We start from the raw sequence: 21143 nt of genomic DNA on the forward strand, positions 1-21143 counted from the left end.
CAACTATTTAATACCCGACAGCAGTCGGACACGGCATACACAGTGATCACAACCATATCTGACGAAATGGCATTGAAACATTCAGTATTGGACAGTTTCATTTCCTCTATGACTTTGAGACGACAGATGACGATTAAGAAAGCGAGGTTTGATATCTCTCCACCCCCTCCCCCTTTGCTCACATGAAATAAGAAGCCATTGACAGACAGCGGGGCAGAAAGGTAATCGATGATGGGGGGGAAAAAAACACAGCAATAATCACTCCCGCAAGGGCTGGAGACTCCAGGGCTGATGGAAAAGATCCCAATCAAAGGTTGGCTGGAGGGACTTTGATGGAGTTTCCATGACAGATCCGGAAGTGTTGAGGGATTTCGAGTCAGGGGGGCTCCCTTAACTCCCTGTCCACAAAAAGCCAGCAGATCAATCTCCTCCCTGGACTAATTTGGGGGAAGTAGCAGTAGGTAGGAGGATAAAATGACTGCCAGTCAAGTCTGTGGAGCAGATGAAGAGGGCCTGAGGATTTTCAGATGGGACAAATGTACAGACCCAGAGTTTTATGCAGTTTATAATAAACATAAATCAACATGGAACTGTACAACATATTGGCTGCTCAGCAATGTTGTCCTTTTTCTCCTCATGGCCATTTGATCAAAAACCAGACATCATGGTCAAGTCTATAATCATGCAGGAAAGACAGTGGAGACATATCCTGCATGCGGCGGCAGCAAAACAAAGATAAAGGGACTCTTGCGATGTGTGCTCTTCCATTACACACACCTCATTTCAGTGTAACACAACTGAACATGGTGAACTCATAGTGAACCAACCCCTGGTGTGTGTTAACTGTGTTGCCGTTCTCTCTTCCCAGCTCTTTCCCGCGATCCGTCTCGCAGCGGACGATACGGCCCTGTCTTTATCACGGCCTGGCCAAACACACCTTGGGTGGCTCTATCCAATCACTATCAACACAGGGCCAGGTGAATCGGGAACAGAGGATCAGACGAGTCACAGGAAGCTGATTGGGTCATCTTTTGGGGTCTCCGTGGAGATAGAGGTCCGCCCGCTGGCTAAAAACTGTGAGGGACGAAGAGGCAGTCATGCAGCCATGGCAACAAAGTGACCACACGCTGTCCTCCTAGCAGGGGGAAGGGATGGCCGTTCTGTTAGCATTGAGGATGCTTCGCTGCCCTGTGTTCCTTTTTTCAAGTCTTAGAAGGTCCCTGGGGTTGCTTGACAATTGATCTGACCCCAAAATTTTACAGTTTTTACAGTCAAAATGTAATGTTTAGCTTGTTTTTGCACTTCATTCTGTAGGAGTAAAGCATTGATTTTCCTGAATGTATTGGATTTTGCTACCAAATTTAATGTTTTGTATGTGATCCATTAAGAAATACACACTAAGGTGCTTTTGAGTTGTTTTCAAGGCACAGAATGCCAACGTAAAAAAACAACATAAAATCAATTGCTAGTTATGATTTTTTTTGCCAATCATAATTTTACAATGCATTTGACACAGCACATCAGTCAAATGAGAGCATTCGTACAGCGAATCATATCTCTTGCAGTGCAATAGGGGAAATAAGCCACGTTTTTGAGCCTTTGTACTGTATTGGCTCAACAAGACAAGCCCATTATGAGGATGAAAACGCACTAAACTGACACCTATCCAAATACTGAAAGGATGTTATTAGTGTCAACAGCCAAGGCCTGGTCAGTTCAATCCAGCTGACAACGTGGGTGTGAAAGTGCTTTTCTTATTATCCAGGGTTTTCCCAGATTAAACTCATCCAAGTACAACCGTTAAGATACTGCTTGTTGTTGGGGTAACACCAGTAGATCAGTGGTTGCCATAGATGCAACTGCCTGGGCTGAAAATGAAACTCGGACAAAAGGGGGCAATGAAAATGTCAACAACAGTGGATTTTAATATATTGACGAAGGCACTGACCCTTTTGACCAGACGCCGACATGGGAAAGCCGTTCATTGTTTGTTTACAGTTTATTTGGATCCTCGTCACATGCTGCCATGGCGACCACTAGTGTTCTTGAGGTCCACCGAACCAAACACACGTCAGTTTACATGAAACCGTCTCATGTAGATACAAAAAAACAAACTTAAAACACAATGGGAAACGCGTGTAAATGACAAGAATTTGTTAAAGGGACAATGGTTCAAACCACACACATTTGTACTGTGGTTGTGTGCTAGACTAAACTACATGTACCAACTACTATTGGTACATGTATTTGTAATCCACACCCCAATATCATGTCTTCCATTCTCCATAGCCCAGAGAAGGGGTAAAGTGGAAAATTACTTTGACATTTACCTGCAGCGTAATCATCACAAATTAGTCCATCTACTGGAGACATTTTACCTTTTGAGTGTTCTTTAAAAGATTATGCAATCAGTCATAGTATATATCTACACATATGTGTATAGAATATATATACTGTAGATGAATGGACGGACGGACGTATAGACAGAAAGATAGACAGATAGATAATAGTTTTGTTTCTTCATATTCCAGATCATTATGAATGATGTAGCGCAAAATGTATGGATCTATTGCTACCAAAAGTTCCTTTGACAGATGGTGCTTTTGTAAAAGCCTGCAGCTAAGGACAGTGTGAGCTGAAATGTGTGTCTCCTGATGTCCTTCTCCTTTTAATTGAACACATGAATGACAGGACCTAAAATATGGTATTTCTGGCATGCTTTCAATTATACCTGCTGTGCCCAGAAATAATTTGTTCTCAACTCTTACTTTAGTTGCCCATATTTTCAAATATATACATTTGATTCTCTGAAAGGGTCTCTGGTCCAGCTCAATAACCACACATTAATAGGACTATATTAGCTAAATAGCTATATAACGTCAAGAAAATGTGTAAGAGCGCCCTGCATGACTTTTAACCAGTTCCCATGCAGTACACTGGCAGAGAGCCAATCTACACACACTGTGATAAATTGCCACTGTCATCATAGGACCAGTGACAACTGTCGACAACACAGTCAATCATTAGGATCCTGAACGATGCCCTCACAGTGGAACACAATATAACATGTTGACAAAGAGTTGGGAAGACAGATGTGTTGGGACAAACTTTACACAAGCTACTCTGTAGGCCTGTGATGAGGTTTATTACCTGTGTAATCACCTTGGAACCTTGGGTGAGGAATAAATATGGAACTCAAAATGCTATTCACGTGACTTGCGACATCTACAAGTAAAGGCTTGTGTATTGTATATATTCATACAAGGTTGATAATGACGTTATTATATATTACAGTCTAGAGTTAAGCCAATTTAATAAAGTTGGTTTCCATATATCAAGACTAAAGAACATGATTCAAGCATGGTAAATATGATAACTTAATAGACTCCACCATAAAACTATCCAGAAACAGATTGCAATGTGACAATTGTGCAATGTGCATTTAACGACTAATAAGCAAATCTGACGGCATATAAAAGTGAACAATAGGTTTTTTAGTGCAGGAAAATAGGGCTGAAGAATAGCTGACCAACAAATTAAAAAGCTATATCTTTTGAGAAATAGCAGATATAAAGTGATTGCTTGGGCCAGAAAGGGAAGAACATTTTAGCATTCCAATGAGAGTGGCCACAACTCTGGCTCCACACATAAGCTACTGTCTGGAAAGCGGATAGTAGGAGAAAAAAAAAATCTTAATGTACCCATAAAAGATAGGACACTTTATGAATTTTATTGCCCGAAGGTCAAATGGGAATACATTTATTCCAAATTCAGTGCAGAATTTATATCTGTTTCCGGTCATTGCTATGCAAAGCACACAAGGACATTCAGAAGGCACCACATAAAGCACCTGTCTCTGTACAGCTCAGAAGCGGGAGAGAAACAATCTTGGCCAAACCAAATTCTTCTGAGAAGACCAGGAGTCGTGGTAGGACAGAGCAGGGTGGATGTTTACATCAAATGAAAGATCATAACAAGCCCTTCTCCGTCCCCGTCCCCTCTATCCCCCTGGACCCAATGTGCATTTCCTGTCTACTGAAATGAAACCTGGCAACCTTACTTTAGACAGCAGGTGATTTTGTGACTTGGTAATAAAGCAGGATGTCTTCACCTCTCGACAGAGCAACTAGACGCATCTGTCTTGTGGAGGGGCGCCGCAGGCTGCGATGTTGTGCCTGAGAATGACACAACGACAGGCGCATGAGTGCGACTGTGCGTGTGTGTGTGTGCGTGTGACTGTCTGTCATTGTGTGTGATTCATGTCAAAGGGTGTGAGTAGTTTCGAATGCCGGAAAGCGGATTAGGTAGTGACACCAGGATTTCGCTGTTCACCCGTGCCGATTTGTCCCACGGTTGACGTCCCTCGCCACAGAATCAATTCTCCCCTAGGTGCTTTTACTTTGGGTTGTATGCTGTGGCAACAGGTGCTGTGAGCCCCCACATTCACGAGTACACTTCAGGAAGTTTGTTCCAAAGTCTTTGCGGCAGGAAATGAAGTCATTCATTACTGTCGCCTTTTTGTGAACTTTAGCAGCCATTTCTAGCAGCTAAGTCACTACAAGGAGTTCTACCGTGCTGCCTTAATTCCTCAGCCTTCTTCCCTCACATTGCTGCCTACACAAATTCAAAGACAGATCCACGGTCCACGTCCTTTCTCAATTATTTATTTAATTCCTTTTCTTCCTTCCTCTTGTTCCTTTTTACCTCCCCCCTCATCTCTCTCGTTCTCTCTCTCTCTCTTTCTCTCTCTCTCTGTGTTGGTGTGCCTGGCTGATTGATGCCCATAATGGACACTGGCGCATGCAAACACACATAATCCCTGAGGTCAGGAGAGCTCAATGGACGAGAAAAGAGCCAGATGGACTTGCACTTGATCTTAAATACAGGCTTCATGCTGCGTGTACCTAGGTATTCGATTTACCTTTTCCTCTTCAACAGGCTGGAGCCATAGGCTACAACCACAACATAAAGCAATCTGGCCTTGCAAATTGGACGGAAAAGAAGATAAGCATTCCCAAATATAAATAAATGAATGGGTAAAAGGTCAGGTTCTCTGCATGCGGTAATTTGTTTGGAGAGCATTGGGAAAAAGGCATACAAACACAGACCAAAATACACACACGCACAGGCACACACACACAGCCATTTCGCTTATGTAACGGTTTTGAAAGCATTCTTTAAATTAGTTCAACCTCGAGCAGATCTGCAAACAAGCCAAAGGAGCAATTTCTTTACATTATTCAGGGGCCGCAAGACTCCACTTCGGCATGCCTGGCACATTTAACTTTAACTTGATTTAGTTTAGGAAAAGAAAAGCTCTGAACAGAAGGCCACAATGGCTGGCTGCACCAGGATGATGCATCACAGAAGGACTGGGAGAAACAAGTCTGTAACTGTGATAGCCCCATCCAGTACAAAAAAAAGCCTCACAGATATCCCAATTTCTTGATATACAGCCTTTTGGATGGAAGAGGCATTTGCTGCATGTCACGATTCTCATACTATCACACTGATACATTCACTGCAATATCTTCTCCACGTCTCACTGGGATACAATTTACAAGGGTTACAGTGTTGAGAAGTGCTCAAATTGTCAGAGCCTACAGGCTCAAAACGATACCATGGGTCAAACTGGAAGGAAATACAGGCTTCAGATTGAATTATCTTTCAGTTGGGGAGCTTCCTCCATGAAATATTTTGCGGTGGAAACAACGTGACACAACAGTCCCAATTTATGGCGACGGCATACACACACACCCTAGACACACGCACACACCACATTTTCTACTGTTGACATGTAGAATGGAGTTTATACATACAATAAAAACCTCATTATGAGGATTGTAATCACAGGCATCAAGCACAATTATTGGGAAAGCCAAAAATGAAAGGTAGCAAACCAAAGTTATTTGCATGACGCTAGCACAGTTTAGATGAGTCAGTTTAGAGCTCTGCATAGAATGTCTACAGTTTAAGGTACTTAAACTCTCGCAGATGCTAAATTTAAACCCTGGGCTGGATTTTTTATATATCTATTATTTAGGCAAAGCCTCTGAAATTGGTGAGAAAAAAGATGTAGCTCAGCGCCCTGCAACCAAACCGGGGCAGGAATAAGTGGACCGCGCTACTTGTGAGGAAGGCACTGATGTATAAAGCAAGGCCTTGCATTTAATTAAGCCAGCCTTCCCCCTCTCTTCTGCAAGTGTGCATAATCATTCCATAGACTGCGATATCATCTCCCTAATGTGTTCCTTTACCATAGACTAAAACCTGAGCAATAAATCTAGGGGTTCTACTTTAATAGATGCAGGCTGAATAATGTGCCTATTAGATTAGCTGTGGAAACTGGGAAAGGATGAGAAGATTAAGACTATAGGTATTTTCTTTTCTCAGATCATATGCAGTGAAGAGAACCGACTACTGAAAAGCGGAAAGACTTCTTCTCTGTTTTACATTAAAGAAGCAGTCTGAACAGCCAGCCATGTGTTTATAATACACACATTTTTATGGGTCACTGTGAATGGAGATAGAGCTTAAGCGCTAATTACATTTCTTTCTTTTGTGCCGCAGTCAGGCTCATATAGAACTTGTTTGTCTTACAGTATTTGAGACCTGTCTTTTAGTCATTTTTGAGGAACCTTCCACTTGAACTTGGATCAATTTCCATTATTTCCCGCCTTTGAGTGAAAATCCAGCCCTCACCATCCCTTGCAAAACTTTCCCATCATGCAATTCTCAATCAAGTACTTACTTACTTTGCTTACTATCAGGATTTACTGTTTATTATACTTTGACTTTTACAATTATAAATCATTAACAGCTCCTGTAAAGGGTCAATATACTAACAAACAAGCTTCCTATCAGCATATTATCCTTGCTTTTAAAATTAGCATTATAGGTTAATGGCAGTAGCTCAATGGGAAAAAAACAACGGTCTTCATTACTAGCATCAAGCAAACGTCTTCTAAATCCAAAAGTGTGTTCTCTTCTTGTATGTTTGGTGGGAGCTGTCAATCAAAGCTGAGAAGTACCCATTTACAGGTTTGATAACTTGTGCTGCAGTCAGAATGCAGTCATTTAATGGTTCCACTCTAATCCAAATTAATTTCAAGGGAAATTTTGCTTTTTTTCTAACGAAGATGAAAATACAAATTACCACACCAACTTTGATTTTAGTTAATGTCAAGGTAAAAAAAAAGAGAGATATATATCTCTTTAGGTTGGAATGGGAAAACGTTTAATGGAATGGACCTAGCATTTTCAAATTTAGCATTGATTTCCTTTTAAAGTAACATCTTACACCGTCATACAAGGCAGGAACATGGATAGCATTTTGCCTGTGCTTACTGCGTAGAACAATATTGTTTCATGAAAATACAGAATATAAAAACAACTGAAAACAATCACATATATGACTGCTGTCAAATGCCCCGTCAGGCAAGATAAGAGGTTGTTTATGAGTTACAAAAATGTGATTGTATCTACATAAGTCCCCAGTTACAGATTTGCTTTCGTCTGGCCTTTTTAAACTGCTAAGCTGATAATACTGCTGAAAACACACCTTTCACTGTAAAACCATGGCGTGCTAAATCTTTAAACACATCAGTGGAAATTACCAGTGGATGAGGTAATTAGACCTCTGTTGTGGGTATTAGGTAAAACAAAAGATCTGAACTGCTGCCCACTTTGGAATGTTAACTTCAGAACAACAGATGTCAAAACATTTGCTTGGAGAGTTAAGTCGGGATAAATATTAATGCTGGTGACATCAAAACGAATTACAGTATGTGGTGTAAATGATCCTTGTTGCTCTGCTATATGAATAATGGAAGGGAAAATCAAGATCAAAAACACAAACCTCTTTGTCAAAAATAATCCCCCTTAAAATGTTTAACAAATATAAAATTGGCTTGACATTGCTTTACGTTATTGCATATCAAGTATTGGATTCACTGGATTTGATCAAATTTGAAAATCATTTCGGAGACCGACAGCCTGGACTTGTCTGACAGCCCCTAGGCGTTAACGTTTAAACTGTGAAAGGTTAGAAGCCTCTTAGAGGTCAAAAAGTTGAAATGGCAAAGCTGGAATCAACCACAGTTTGACGTGTAAAGGAGTACTAGACACACATGAACGTCAGAATATGGACATAATACGGTGATAATACGGTTTGTCTTGGTAAGCTAGTACCCCCCAACCCCACCCTCAACACACTCACACACACACAAAGTAACACATACGCACTCATCCCACACAGACAAATACACGCGTGTGCACACACACATGCCCAATGTTGAAATAGTTTGTGACAGAAGATCAATATGCATGATGTGGCCTTCACCCACTCCGCTCCAACAGGACCAAAACAAACAAAAGTCGGGTATTGTGTGAAGTCGAGAAAGTCAATCAAGGTCTAAGTCTCAGTCAATGGAACTCACAGTATGAGAACAGGCCCCACAAGGCTCAGAACATCACACTGAATATACATGTACTGGCCGTGGAGATTGCCTGGAGCACCTGCCATAATCAGTAATTACTCTAATAAAGGCCCAGGAGCCTAAGGGTGTGTGTGTGTGTGTGTGTGTGTGTGTTTGTTACAGTGAGAGAGAGAGAGAGAGAGAGAGAGAGAGAGAGAGAGAGAGAGAGAGAGAGAGAGAGAGAGAGAGAGAGAGAGAGAGAGAACGGAGAGAACGGAGAGGGATGTATGTGTGCGTGTGTGTGTGAGTGATAGACAGAGAAAGAAAAAGAGAAAGGGAGGAGCGTGTGAGAGAGAAAGAGATAGAGGACGACAGGAAAAGAGTGAAGAGTGTGCACTGTAAGTGTGAGCATGTGTGTGCATGTGCATACACTCGCAAAGCAGAGGATAATGCAGTCTGTGGCACAGTTCCCCAAGACAAGACTGCAGCGCACATCTTTCTGGGCCCCAAATTAACACCAAGGAGAAAGCAATTTACACCTGTCCATAAACAAAAGCAAAAACTGTGAATCACTTTAGAAGGAACCTGTTAAGAAGGAACTGTGAGCCTGTTTAGAGGAACTAATTGACTTTATAAGACCAAAATATTTTGACACTGATATAAACGTGACATTTTTAATCATTCTGGAAGTCGCTGATGTAAACATAACATGATTGTTCAAGTACACAGCACGTGGGAAACTTGCAAATGTGAATGTGTGTGTGTGCGTGTTTGTGCAAGTTTAACACGCATAAACATTATAATATTATACATCCCCAAGGTCCAGTTTCACCCCATTTAAGTTTATGACAACAATATGCAACTGTGCACAGCCCTGACTGCACAGTCACTGGTGGCATATTCCGATTTTCAGGACAATAATTCCATATATAGTTTTGTAGATGTCCAATTATGCCTGTGTGTATTTTGTACAGTATGCTGTAACCACTGGAAATAACAGTATTCATGGTAACTAATTGCTATGGAATCTCAAAGTAATTGATTTTGTTCTGGGTAACACTTTACAAGGTTTTCTCTTGCCGTCATGTTCACAACAGCCTTTGAAGGTACACCCCCTACCGGGCCACAATCTTTACTTATTTATCGCATCAAATGTGTTTGTTCCCTTTGCTGTTAGATCACTGGACGGAACAATTTCCCCTGACTGGCTGGGTTTTGTCTTCCTCTGTGCACTACTCCCAGCATCATTCCTCCCTTCCTCTGTTGTTTTCCCTCCACAATAGAGAGAGAAAAGGGAGAGAAAAGGAAAACATTCCTATTGATGTGGCCCTCCAGGAATATACCCAATGTCATTTGCACAGTGGCTTTGCACAAAGGAAGCGTCTGGTCTAATATTGCGGGAGTCGATTCGTAAATGTGGCCTATATGTGGAGGTGAATATCTCTTTGGGTATGTTGCAGTCTTTTCATTATTTTCTCTATTCACTAGAAATGTGTGTTTGTGTTTGAAAAGGATACAATATAGAGAGAGTGAATGAGTAACTAACTGACTGACATTGAAAACAGTCTGGTGAAAATAGCACAAGAATAATGTTGTTTTAAAGTCACACAGGAGCTTAAATGCTTGCTTTCTAAAAATGACACAACAGAATCCCACAACGAAACAAGCAGTGGGGTCTTTTTAATAGCCTCAGAACCAAAGTCCTCGGAGATGCACTTTCAAAAGCATTTTAACAAGCTTTTAACGGACCACTTGGTGTTCTGGAAATGTTAGCGCAGAACAAGTCAAGTTTACTCTCACAGGAACAAGAGCTTGGAAAATTTGCAAAGAACGCACAAGTAATTTGGTCTGTTATGCTGCACTGAGCATTGTACTGTCTGAGCCTTTGGGATCCTGGGCTTCAGTACGGTCAACACTCACTAGCATGTTTACTTCCACATACTGGTTTCACGAAATATTTTCTACACAACCCAACAGCAGCTCAATCCAGCACTTGCCAAGGTACTCTAAGACCACTCCAAAGAGCTGTAACTCCATCTTCAGTACCAGTTTCAGTAGAGCTGTAAAAGCACAATATCAGGCATTTTTAATATTCCTTTCCCTGTCGATATGTAGCTGCGGAATTTGGTACAAGAGAGGAGTACAGGAGGATTTCTGACCGTATTGGAATGGACACGTCGTGACCATGGTTTTAGATCTTAATTCCGAATTTCATCTGTCTGTTGTATCGTCACAAATCCATCCATCCTTCCATCTATTCCATGAAGCACAGTTAATGATGTACTCTGCAGTATTGTTATGTTACAAAGTGGGACAGGCTTAACCTACAATAGGCTGCCTCAGAACACATCCAATCAATCAGCAGAAACGGAACATTCCAGAAATCTGTCAGAATGTTTTCAACAAAATCACACAAGTTGTGTATTACCATTTCATCATGCTAAACCGCCACTCTAGCCTATGAGAATGAACTACGACCAGAGTTCTCTCTTTCCATTTGTAACCCTCCCATGAATTAATTTGCCTAATGAGAATTGAGTTGCTTCCAGGCAGGCTTTTTTCCCTACAGCAAAGAAATATGGAACTTAGAGGTAATTAAATTAGTGTAATGGCTGGCTGGTGAACATGGGTTAGATTCCGCAGGCTGAGTCACCCAGAGGCATACATGCCCAGGACCCACCATTTATTCTGACTAACACAACAACTTGTCATTGATGTTGTTATACACACACCTGTAGAGCAAGAAATTCACACCGTCCATATACTTCAGAGCAAGCAACACACACAAACAGGACACACACACACAGATATACACCGCAAAAATCTCACCCACATCCATGCCCTTGCACACACCAACAACGCCCAAGCAAAACCACAGTTAAAAAGGTTTTCTTTTTTCCGCAGAAACCCCACAGCCCTCCCCCACCCCTGAAACTGTCCAACAAGGTCTTGTGCTTTGGCCAATAACAGTGTAAGGTAATGCAGCGCTGTTGTGACGACCACTCCGAAACACGAGGTGAAGTCACCTGGTGGAGAACCGCTCCTCCTTCCTGTGGACAAAACCTGACCCTGATCGAACAAAAACCCCAATGAATAGGGAGGGCTTCAGATGATTACTGTACTACCATGGCTCATCCTCGGTTCCACCTCTTTTCTCCCCCGTTCAGGGTTGTTTTTGGACTGCTTCCACCTCCCGGCCTCCTCCTCTTCTTCTGTACTGCCGGTCTACAGAAAGTTGTTTGATGTCATGCTCCCTGGCCTAATTGTTACATAATGCTGCCAGTGTTTATCTCGGTGATTACAGTGGACAGGGAGTGCACACCAAAGGAGCCTACGGTATCTAGAGAGCAGCCTCCAAAGATCAAAGCTGGGTTGCTAACTGTGTTAGCCAGATGAGTTAAAGCCAGGGGAAAGAACATATGTCTTAGCATGTATCACAAAGTGCTCATGGTCACATCTTGTGGGAAACCATCAGTGTTTCCCCTACCATTATATTAGCCCCCCCCCTGGAAGGTCAAGGTTTTTTTATATATTTTATATACAGCGCCCAATCACAAAATAAGTCATTTCAGGTTACCTTTCCTATAAAACAGGTGTATAGCTTGCTCTTTTATTAAACAAACTAAAAGGCCTTATGTTATTCATCTTATTTACACAACGGCATGTCATGTCTGTCTCTACATGGTCACCGTTGCCCCCCCCTCCCCCTCCCCCCCCTTGATGGTCAGGGGAAACACTGACCATCAAAGTCTATAGCATGGAGATGGACGAACGCTGACCAGTGAGCAAAATGAACCTAAGACTGGAAAAAAGTAGAAAAGGACCAAGTTTCCTGCTGTCTTCCCTGAAGACCAAGACAGCCTCCTCAAAATCTTAGGTTAGATGTCTGTAATCTGAGCTGTGTCTTGGTGTGGGAGCTGCTTATGGGACTTGACATCACACTATTTTCACAGTTGCCATGACCTTACAGTTGTACAGTTGAGGAAGAATAAAGATGTTGCATTATTGCACGTAAAGTATTGGATTTCTGAAGTCGACAAGTACACACAAATACACTCACCCACACTTTTAAGTCCTGCAATCAACACAGTTCTCACATACTGCCGTTACCGTTGGGGAAACACTTGGGGATGCAAACATCCCAATTGCTCTTAACCTCAAAGTATGTTGCCACTTGTGTATTCTCAGCATGGCAAACAGAATGTCAGCACTTTGAGAGGAAGTGTGTGTGTGTGTGTGTGTGTGTATGTGTGTGGGGGGGGCGATGTTGGTGGGGTAGATAAGTGTTCCGACTTACAAAGGGGACCAACAACATCCTCAAAAAAATATAATGACTTGACTTGAGGTAATTGTAAAACTGAGTGATAAAACGAAACGGGAATGAATCAATTTCTTATCTTAGTTGAGTCGTTATTGCTCTTTTGTTTACCTCTACCGCACAGATGGATGGTCTGCCAGCCAGGATAATCAAACACGTCCCCCCGCAGTGCTCCTCAACTTCATTGTGATAACATTTGTAAAAAGATGGGAAGCAAGTGAACAAAAGGAACATAAAGCAGAGAGGGAGTGTGAGGCGGTGGTGCTAATTGAGTGATACATCTGTATGATTTGATTCACTACCCGCCTGTGTTAGTGGCTGAGAGTAGCCTGCCTACTTGTTACTGGCTGGTAGCGAGAGTCATAAATAATAGTGTTGAGTGCATGCTCAATTACAAGTGTTCAATAGTGGTGTCACTTTAGACCGACATCGCCAGTTGCCGGAAAGTGGACAGCAAAATAAGGCTGCGTACTGCAATTGTGATTTCTCAGATATAAACTGTGTGGGAACTGAACACATGAATCGTGTGCAACTGGGATTAGGTAAAATACCCTATAAAACTGCTAACAAACTATATATTTCTCTCTCTGTCTCTCTCTACAAGATGTCTCCCTCTACTGCATCTGCTCTTGCTCTCTCTCTCTTCTTCTTCTCTCCTTTTCCCCGATCTTGTTCTGGCTTGCCCTGAAATGCACACAAGGACATCGATTCCCCCAAATGCATTTCCAGTGATTGTGCCCCCCCCCTCACGATCGTTATATTAACTCCCATCTGCCTTGTGAAATCACACCCTTTCTTTCAGTGACATTTCCCACATCTTTCCTCCTCCTCCTTCCTCCTTCCCCTTCTCCTCTCCCTCCTCCTCACATAAAAGTCCAAGTGAGAACAGTTTGTTCCGTACGAGACATCTCTGGCTGTAAAGTTCTCCAGGAGGATGAAACATTAATTTATAACACGACTGCACCTTGGCCAAAAATAACATTATGTCCCTCTTTCTCGTCTGTGAGGAAATCTTGACAAGGTCCAGAGGTCAGCGATTTACATCTGTGCCCTTTGAAGTGGACGTCACATTCCACGGCTGACTGAGTTCAAATAATAAGAACTGGAGGAGAATATGTGCACAGTTTACAGGTGTCAATGCACCCTTCCTGAAAATCCCAGGCTTGATTTTCATGGTTGATTCCCCCCCCCCCCCCCCCCATTTTCCATAGGGTGCCAAATAGACAGTCTGACACCCATCTGATTTGGGGGTCTGATTTCCTTTTCCTCTAGGGGTGTGACCAGGTGTCGTTGTGCTATTTTCTTTCATCAGAAAAGTCCGATTATTCTGATCATGAGGAAAAAAGAGAAGCTCTGACACAATCGAGTGAAATCACATTAAAATTCATAGAAGTAAATCAAAGGAAACTGGGAATTGGTCAATTCCTAACATATGCATGAGATGCAAAGGTAGACATCAGCTCTCAGGGTTGGAGCAAGGCGGTTCATAACTGGACAAAGATAACAATAGTAGGAAGGAAGGCAAGCCAATTTATTACGATTCGATTGGTCAAATAACTTAACATGAGCAGCATGTCAAGTATTCATCTGGGATTTCTGTTGGAAAATCTTGAAAACGAGCCTCACTTCGAAACTTGTATGAATAATGGTTTCATTATCCATCAGCTGGTTAGCGTCCTTGTCTGTCAACCTATGACAAATGTCAAAGCGAGAGCGCTGATTCTAAGCAACACTCATAAGCAGTTATCCCTGGGGCTTAGTATGTGAAGAAAGGCTCCATTTCTGCTTTATGCTGTCATCACACTAACCGGGAATGCAATCAAACCACAATCTTACAATAAAGGCCTGAGCCTCAAGGTATATTTTAAACTGAAATTAGAACATCCGTTTTGCTCTTTTAATATGAGTTGGTTACGGAAAATCAGTCGATGAAGTGAATCTGGCGGAGAGTATTGTTACTAAGCTAGGATCCCAGATTGTCACCTAATGCAAAACTGATAAGGACAAAAGGGAGAAGAAAGGATGCAAAAAGACAGGAAATGACACCCCGGAGCACAAGGTTGACATAATTTCATTCGCTCGGGGCTCCAGTCAGGGCAATGCCGCCCAGAGAATGACGCTATTGTCTGATCCGTTTTTCATTGGTTTTCAAATCGAACATCAGCACGACCTCTAGCGCCACCGGCGTGATTGATGAGAAAACGTTAAGATAAGGTTACCTGGCATGACAGCCATCAACCAGGGGAGGGAGCCAGCACACAGAAACAAGGGCAACAATGTGTTTAAAATCTCATATTCTTAATATGTGCCTATCGTCACATCACAGTTGAAGACCCTAATGAAGACAGCTACGACCTTAGGCTGACACAGTTCATGCAAATGACTTTGTAATCTCATCTACTTTCTAATCACACACTCTCCCACTCCGCTCCATTGGACGAGCTCTGCCTCTGAGTGAGGGAGGGTGTGTGTCTCTGTACAGTTGAATGTGCTCATGAGAGATATCTGCACAATGACAAACAAACACACACAAATCCTAATTGACACACACACACACACACAACAGGAAGAGTCAAGCAAGGAAGCAGAGTGGGAGAGTGTGATTAAACCAGGCATGATAGTGAGACACATTGCAAGCTGATGTCAGAAGGCAGTCTCTGCATGACTCAGGGAAATCAATGCAGTCCTCCTTCCTAACAAGCTGTCAGTCCCTCCACTGGCACTCTGGGTAATCTCAGTCAACAGCCAGGGAAACATGAAAAACCATAGGATACACATATTATTGTGTGTCTGTGTTCAGCGTATTTGCCTTTCTGTGTCTGTGTGTGTGTGCGTGTGCATGTGTATCTTAGAGAAAGAGAGAGAGAGAGATAGACAGGAACTCGAAAGATAGGGAGAGAGATTCATATGGAGAAGGAGAGAGAGCCTGTGTGTGCGTGTGCACGCATGTCAGTGTTAGTGTGTGTGTGCGTGCGTGCGTGTGTGTGTTTGTGTATGCAGTATTGCTCAGTAGTTACAGGTCTCACATACACTGATGAATTACCTCTGCCATTTTGAGAGCAGTGGCTGAAATTGTCCTAGTGGGGTGTTTTGGCTTTCAAGCTGCTGTGAAAATGGTATGTACTGTGCCCATCATTCCTGTCCATTACTGCTCCTTTACCCACACAAACAACGCCAGGACGACCCAGACTCAAAGTAACTTAAAGTGCCAACCTAACAGCTCTGCTCGCGCTCTCCTGTCTTTGCCGAACCACACAGATACACCGGGATAAGAGGACGACCATTTTGAGTGTTTTATGAACATGGTTCAGCAGGCTTTCCTTACAACACACCGTACAACATAGCAATCAACAGGACTATGGTGCTGTTTTCATGTCAGGTTGTATCATATAGCATAGCGTACATGCTACTAGTTAGACATTTGCAACCTCTGGGTGATATTGAGTAAAACCAATGTCTAATGAAGGGTATATGTCGGTAAGGGCTGGATTTCTATATTGGTCAGGAAAAATCTTTGGAAATCGATATTCTATCTAAATAATACTCAATAATATGGCGTAGACTGGGATAAATCTCAAAGCATAAGAGGTAAAAAAAAGAAAGAAAACGCATCCCTCTCTTTCTCTCCCTCTGTCTCTCTTTCTCTCTCTGTATCACTGTCCACCTCTCTCTGTGCTGCGTCTCACACAAAACAATCCTTTTTCGAGACTGAATTAAAGAGTGCTTTCATTTTGAGCTTGTCTGTTATGCCAGATGAAAGAGATTCACATGATTGTGACTGTCTCAATGGTTCCTTTGTGCAAGACAATACTTAATATTAAGGATGCATTAACTACCATGGAACTACATTGCTATGATAATATAAAAACATAGATGCAAATAAATTGCTTGTCCTTTGAGTAATATTAAGTCCTAGCAGGATAATATATTATTATATTATAGGGTTAGGGTTGTTATTTTTACAAAAGTGTAAAAAGGCTTTGTATGAGGTATGGACATAAGGGGTATGTGGATGTTGGCAGTTAAATGTTGTGTTTTCAAAACAAAATACAAGTTAACATTTACTTGCCTTTACTAGCAAGGTAGTTAATGTGACCTTAATGCTAAGTGTTTCCTGAGACAAATCTAAGCTGATGTGTTTGTAATTGATTCTGCATCAAGCCCCAATGGATAAGAGATATCAAAGGCGAGACAGGGAGTCAGATGGCTGAGCGGTGAGGGAATCGGGCTAGTAAGGTTAGAAGGTTGCCAGTTCGATTCCCGGTCATGCCAAATGACGTTGTGTCCTTGGGCAAGGCACTTCACCCTACTTGCCTCGGGGGAATGTCCCTGTACTTACTGTAAGTCGCTCTGGATAAGAGCATCTGCTAAATGACTAAATGTCAATGTAAATGTAAAGGCATACGTCACAACATGATATATTTCAAAACACACGATTGTCTGTGTGTGTGTGTGTGTGTGTGTGTGTGTGTGTGTGTGTGTGTGTGTGTGCGAGAAAGGGGGAGAGACAGTGAGCGAGAGTGAGTGTGAGTGAATGAGTGCATAGAGAGAGTTAGATAAAAGATAGATGCTCCTTTTCTAAACAAAGAATACCTATACTTTCTAGTGCAGTGTTTTGTATTTTCTTGACATGGTATACATGGTAAATGAACATAATGTAAAACCTACCAATCACATACTTAAGTTTAGTATGGGGTCTATTTTCACAACCCTGTACTTTAAAATTGAAGTTATATAATTACATTAAAGTACAAACACAACAGTGGTTGAACTCCCTAGGATCCGTTTTCTGGTCTTCTGGTGTGAAAGAGTCATTTGTGGCTCTAAACAGAGATGAAAAGGTCCTATGCATGTTCACGTGGAAAACTACAGAACTGGGATGCAATGCGTGAAACCTTTACTTCCATAAGGTTGGTCTATTGTTTCAAATGCAACATCAACCTTTATGCGAGACTTTATTATTTACTACGTTGGATTTGAGGCAGCGGGTTATCTGATAGTTATTGTGTGTTGTACCGTAACACCACACGTATACGCGTACTGTAGACTCTTCAGGTGGGAATTGTGAAATGCGCTTTTCTGACAAGGATAGTCAGATTTGGAGGGCGTGGGGAGATATTGTCCTGTGGGACAAAAAAAATTGGCTTGCAAACAGGGAGCCAGTGATGAGGAAGAAACATATTCTGGGAGAGGCGGTGTAGAAAGCTGATTAACCCAAACAGTAACAACAGCCATGCAGGTACATATTTAGTGGAAATCGGATCTTTTGACAGGTCTTGAAAGCATCCTGAATATTGCTCATTTTGTAACTAGGACAGGAAGTATTTAGGTAAACCCTTAATATCAATAATTAAATAGGCTACCGTTCTCTCAATGTCTCTGAATACGTGCGTGTACGATGACGTGCGTGTTAATAGCCTACGTGTCAAGTCGCGCAGGTACTTTGAACAACCTCTCTTAACATAAAGGTAACAAATACAAATCAGCCATGTTAATTAATACTGGTAATTGTTATCCTTAAATTAGCAATTCCGTCGGACGTGTAGGCTAGTTGTAGCTATTAAAGATAGTTTACCTACCACAGTAAATGATCAGCAGGCTAGTCAGTAGCACAGCAGCCCAGAAAGTTGAAGACATTCTTGGCCAGGCGGTGACATTCCTCCGGCGACCCAGCTTGCGAGACGATGCCATTGAGTTCCAGTTCCCCAGAGCAAAAATAAATTGATAAATTCAGTATCCGTGTCGCCCTCGGTGAGAGCACTTCTGGCCACAAGTAATCCCCCAAAAATACATCTTCAGACCGCGCTAGAGTGAGATTGCCCGCGGTGCCCGACCATAGTGCAAGGGAGGAAAAACGGAATTCTATCCAAACTGCTCAACGATGGACGTCCGCGTGCAGTTACAATTTCAAATGTTCTTTAGCAGTAAATCCGACTGCATAACACATAAATGACTCCAATACGTAATTTACTAGTTTTAGTAACATACGACATACGTCATCTTTGTATCCAAAATGTTAAGAGAAGCTTTGGACAGGGGACCGTCCCTTCAACCAGCGTGCCAAACACCTGCGGCGTGTAAACTCCGTCTCAGAGAATAGCAAAGAGAAGTACAGAAAGTGCAGGAGACTTCTTGAAAATCCAGCAACGAGTGAATGACTGCTATGATTTAAGGGAGGCGAGAATTACCCGCACGGATGACGGTGCTGAGCACGGAAATGGTTAACTGCAAAAACGTGAAAAAACTCCTAAAGATAAGACGCTCGAAACTGAGCTTTTCTGATAATACGCAAAGGTCTGACTTTGACAGCAAGCGCTCTGTGGGGTGTTTTAGGTTAAGGCTGCAAAGGGGAAATAGAATTATCCTGACATCATATTTTTTGACAGGTAAACTACCACTCGATTGGCCAAGTGCGACAGTGAAACAACCTCATCCACTGTATAGGCCTGTTAGGGATTGTTTGGTGAAGCCTGTAGTCAGAATAGCACTCAAAAGTGAAATCTAAAGAAATTATTGTTATTCATCAGATTACTACCGTGTGGGACTCACTAAGATTGTCAAGAAATTATGTTTAACACAGAAAGTCGTTGCCACACTTCAGTCTAACGGAGACAGCAGCCCAAGGTTCAGCACCAAAAGGATGCGGACAGCGCATGTGACGTCAATATTTTAAGCGCGTTCATGTCTGCAGGACTCATACGACCAGTTGCTGACAGTGTAGGAAGCCAATTAAGAACACACAAAAGGGGTATTCAATTTTATACACATCTTTTTGTACTGTAGTTGAAAGACATTGCTATTTGGAACAGTAAACTATTAGTGCAATGGCCTTCCTACCAATTGCAAAGCTATTTGCAGCTTTTACTTCCAAAATCCTTAATGTCCCCCCAAAAGTTGTAAATCAATATTTACTCTGTACGAGTAAACATGAGTGTGTTTCCAAATATTAAGTGTGTTTCCACTTCTGTTTACTTTCAGCAGCTTTTGACACTCCCTGGAACAGCTAGAGCTCTGAGCTCTGACACCATGTATACAGTATCTTCAGTTACCTACCACCCATGGCAGCCAGACCAAAGATGGCATTGTGGGATGTGTGGAAGTGGTATTGTTTGTTTCCAAGTCATTCTAATTCATGCTCATGCTCATTCATAATCTCCCAAATTTAGATACTGTTTATCCCATGATACACCGGATTGACTAGGAAACCATCTTTACCACATCATTGAATTATTCCATTGCCCTAGAAAAGTATGAAATAGTATCCAGTCCAAGTACCACGGCCATATTGGTAATAATATTCCACATTCTCATGTATCAATAACAGGTTCATACATGCATCCTGCAGGCTGGTAAAACAACCGAGGCTGTACAAACAGATAGCAATAATTTTCTGGCATGTGGTGAGGCTGGCTCTTTATAGCAATCTCTGGCCAATCGAGCATGCAGAGTCTTCCAGCATTTCCAGTGTCACATCTTCCAGGGGCAGCAGCCTGCAGAGAAGAAAGAGAAAACCCTACACACAAAGGTTTTAATCTGCCAGCAGGCTGATCAACTTTAACTTCACATCCACAAGTCGTCCCACCGCTCTAGTCAATAATAGTAAATTGGGGTATCAGGGCAGTACACATATTCAATAATAGTAAATTGATGTGTTATTGTCGTTATTATTGTTATACGGATTGGGTTAAAGAGCTCATCTAACAGAAAAATCATGGCGGAAGAAAATTGAATGAAAGTATGAAAGAAATTCCCTGTGGAATATTATTCCAGTTGTAGGATTGATGTTGCGAGAAAGAAGATTACCTAGGGGGGGCTCACTTGTGACTGCTTAGCATGAGGCAAAATGCATAAGTACAAGGAAATCTCACATGGGGTTAGTTCTTTGAACTACACACGAGTACCATTTTCCCTGAAAGAAACAGAACATGGGCAATGTAACTTCTAACTTCACCAAATTGTCAAACACATACGTAGTTACGTAGGCAGAAGGCTTTGGTGGGATTTCAACTTCCATTGTCAAAGCTCTAATAATGGGGAATACTCTGACTGCAGCTTAGTGCTCCTGGCAAGCACTCAGGGACTGTACTACGTCAATGGCAGCACTACCATGCTGACCCGTTGTTCACACAATTACACAAGCCGAGAAGGAGGACGTTCCATAATAGAACAGAGTGTCATAGCAAATGGGGGGGAACAGGATGAAGGTCTGTACAATTGGACAAAAGGAAAAGAGGCGCCGTCTACGAATAGATCCTCTTTGATGTGTGGTGTCAACTGTCTTGAATCAAGGAGTCAGGGATATTTTTGCCACTTCTGCCTTAGTTTCCTCAAGTACCGGCCTTTCTAAAACGCTTCTCATTGGAAAGCTGTAATCCGTTTCAAACAGTTGGTAAAATGAGTCTGCAGAA

At 42.1% G+C, this 21143-nt stretch overlaps 1 protein-coding gene across 1 annotated transcript in view; it reads right to left on the reverse strand.

Moving 5' to 3' along the window:
• Positions 1 to 18426, reverse strand: part of tafa5a (TAFA chemokine like family member 5a) — a 60658-nt gene extending 42232 nt beyond the window's left edge. The window contains exon 1 of the mRNA XM_067235257.1: positions 18315 to 18426. Within this exon, the coding sequence (XP_067091358.1) occupies positions 18315 to 18426 (112 nt within the window). The remainder of the gene's footprint in view (positions 1 to 18314) is intronic.
• Positions 18427 to 21143: the final 2717 nt, after the last annotated feature.

Source organism: Osmerus mordax, chromosome 4 (genome assembly GCF_038355195.1).
Source record: "Osmerus mordax isolate fOsmMor3 chromosome 4, fOsmMor3.pri, whole genome shotgun sequence".
Taxonomy (NCBI): domain Eukaryota; kingdom Metazoa; phylum Chordata; class Actinopteri; order Osmeriformes; family Osmeridae; genus Osmerus; species Osmerus mordax.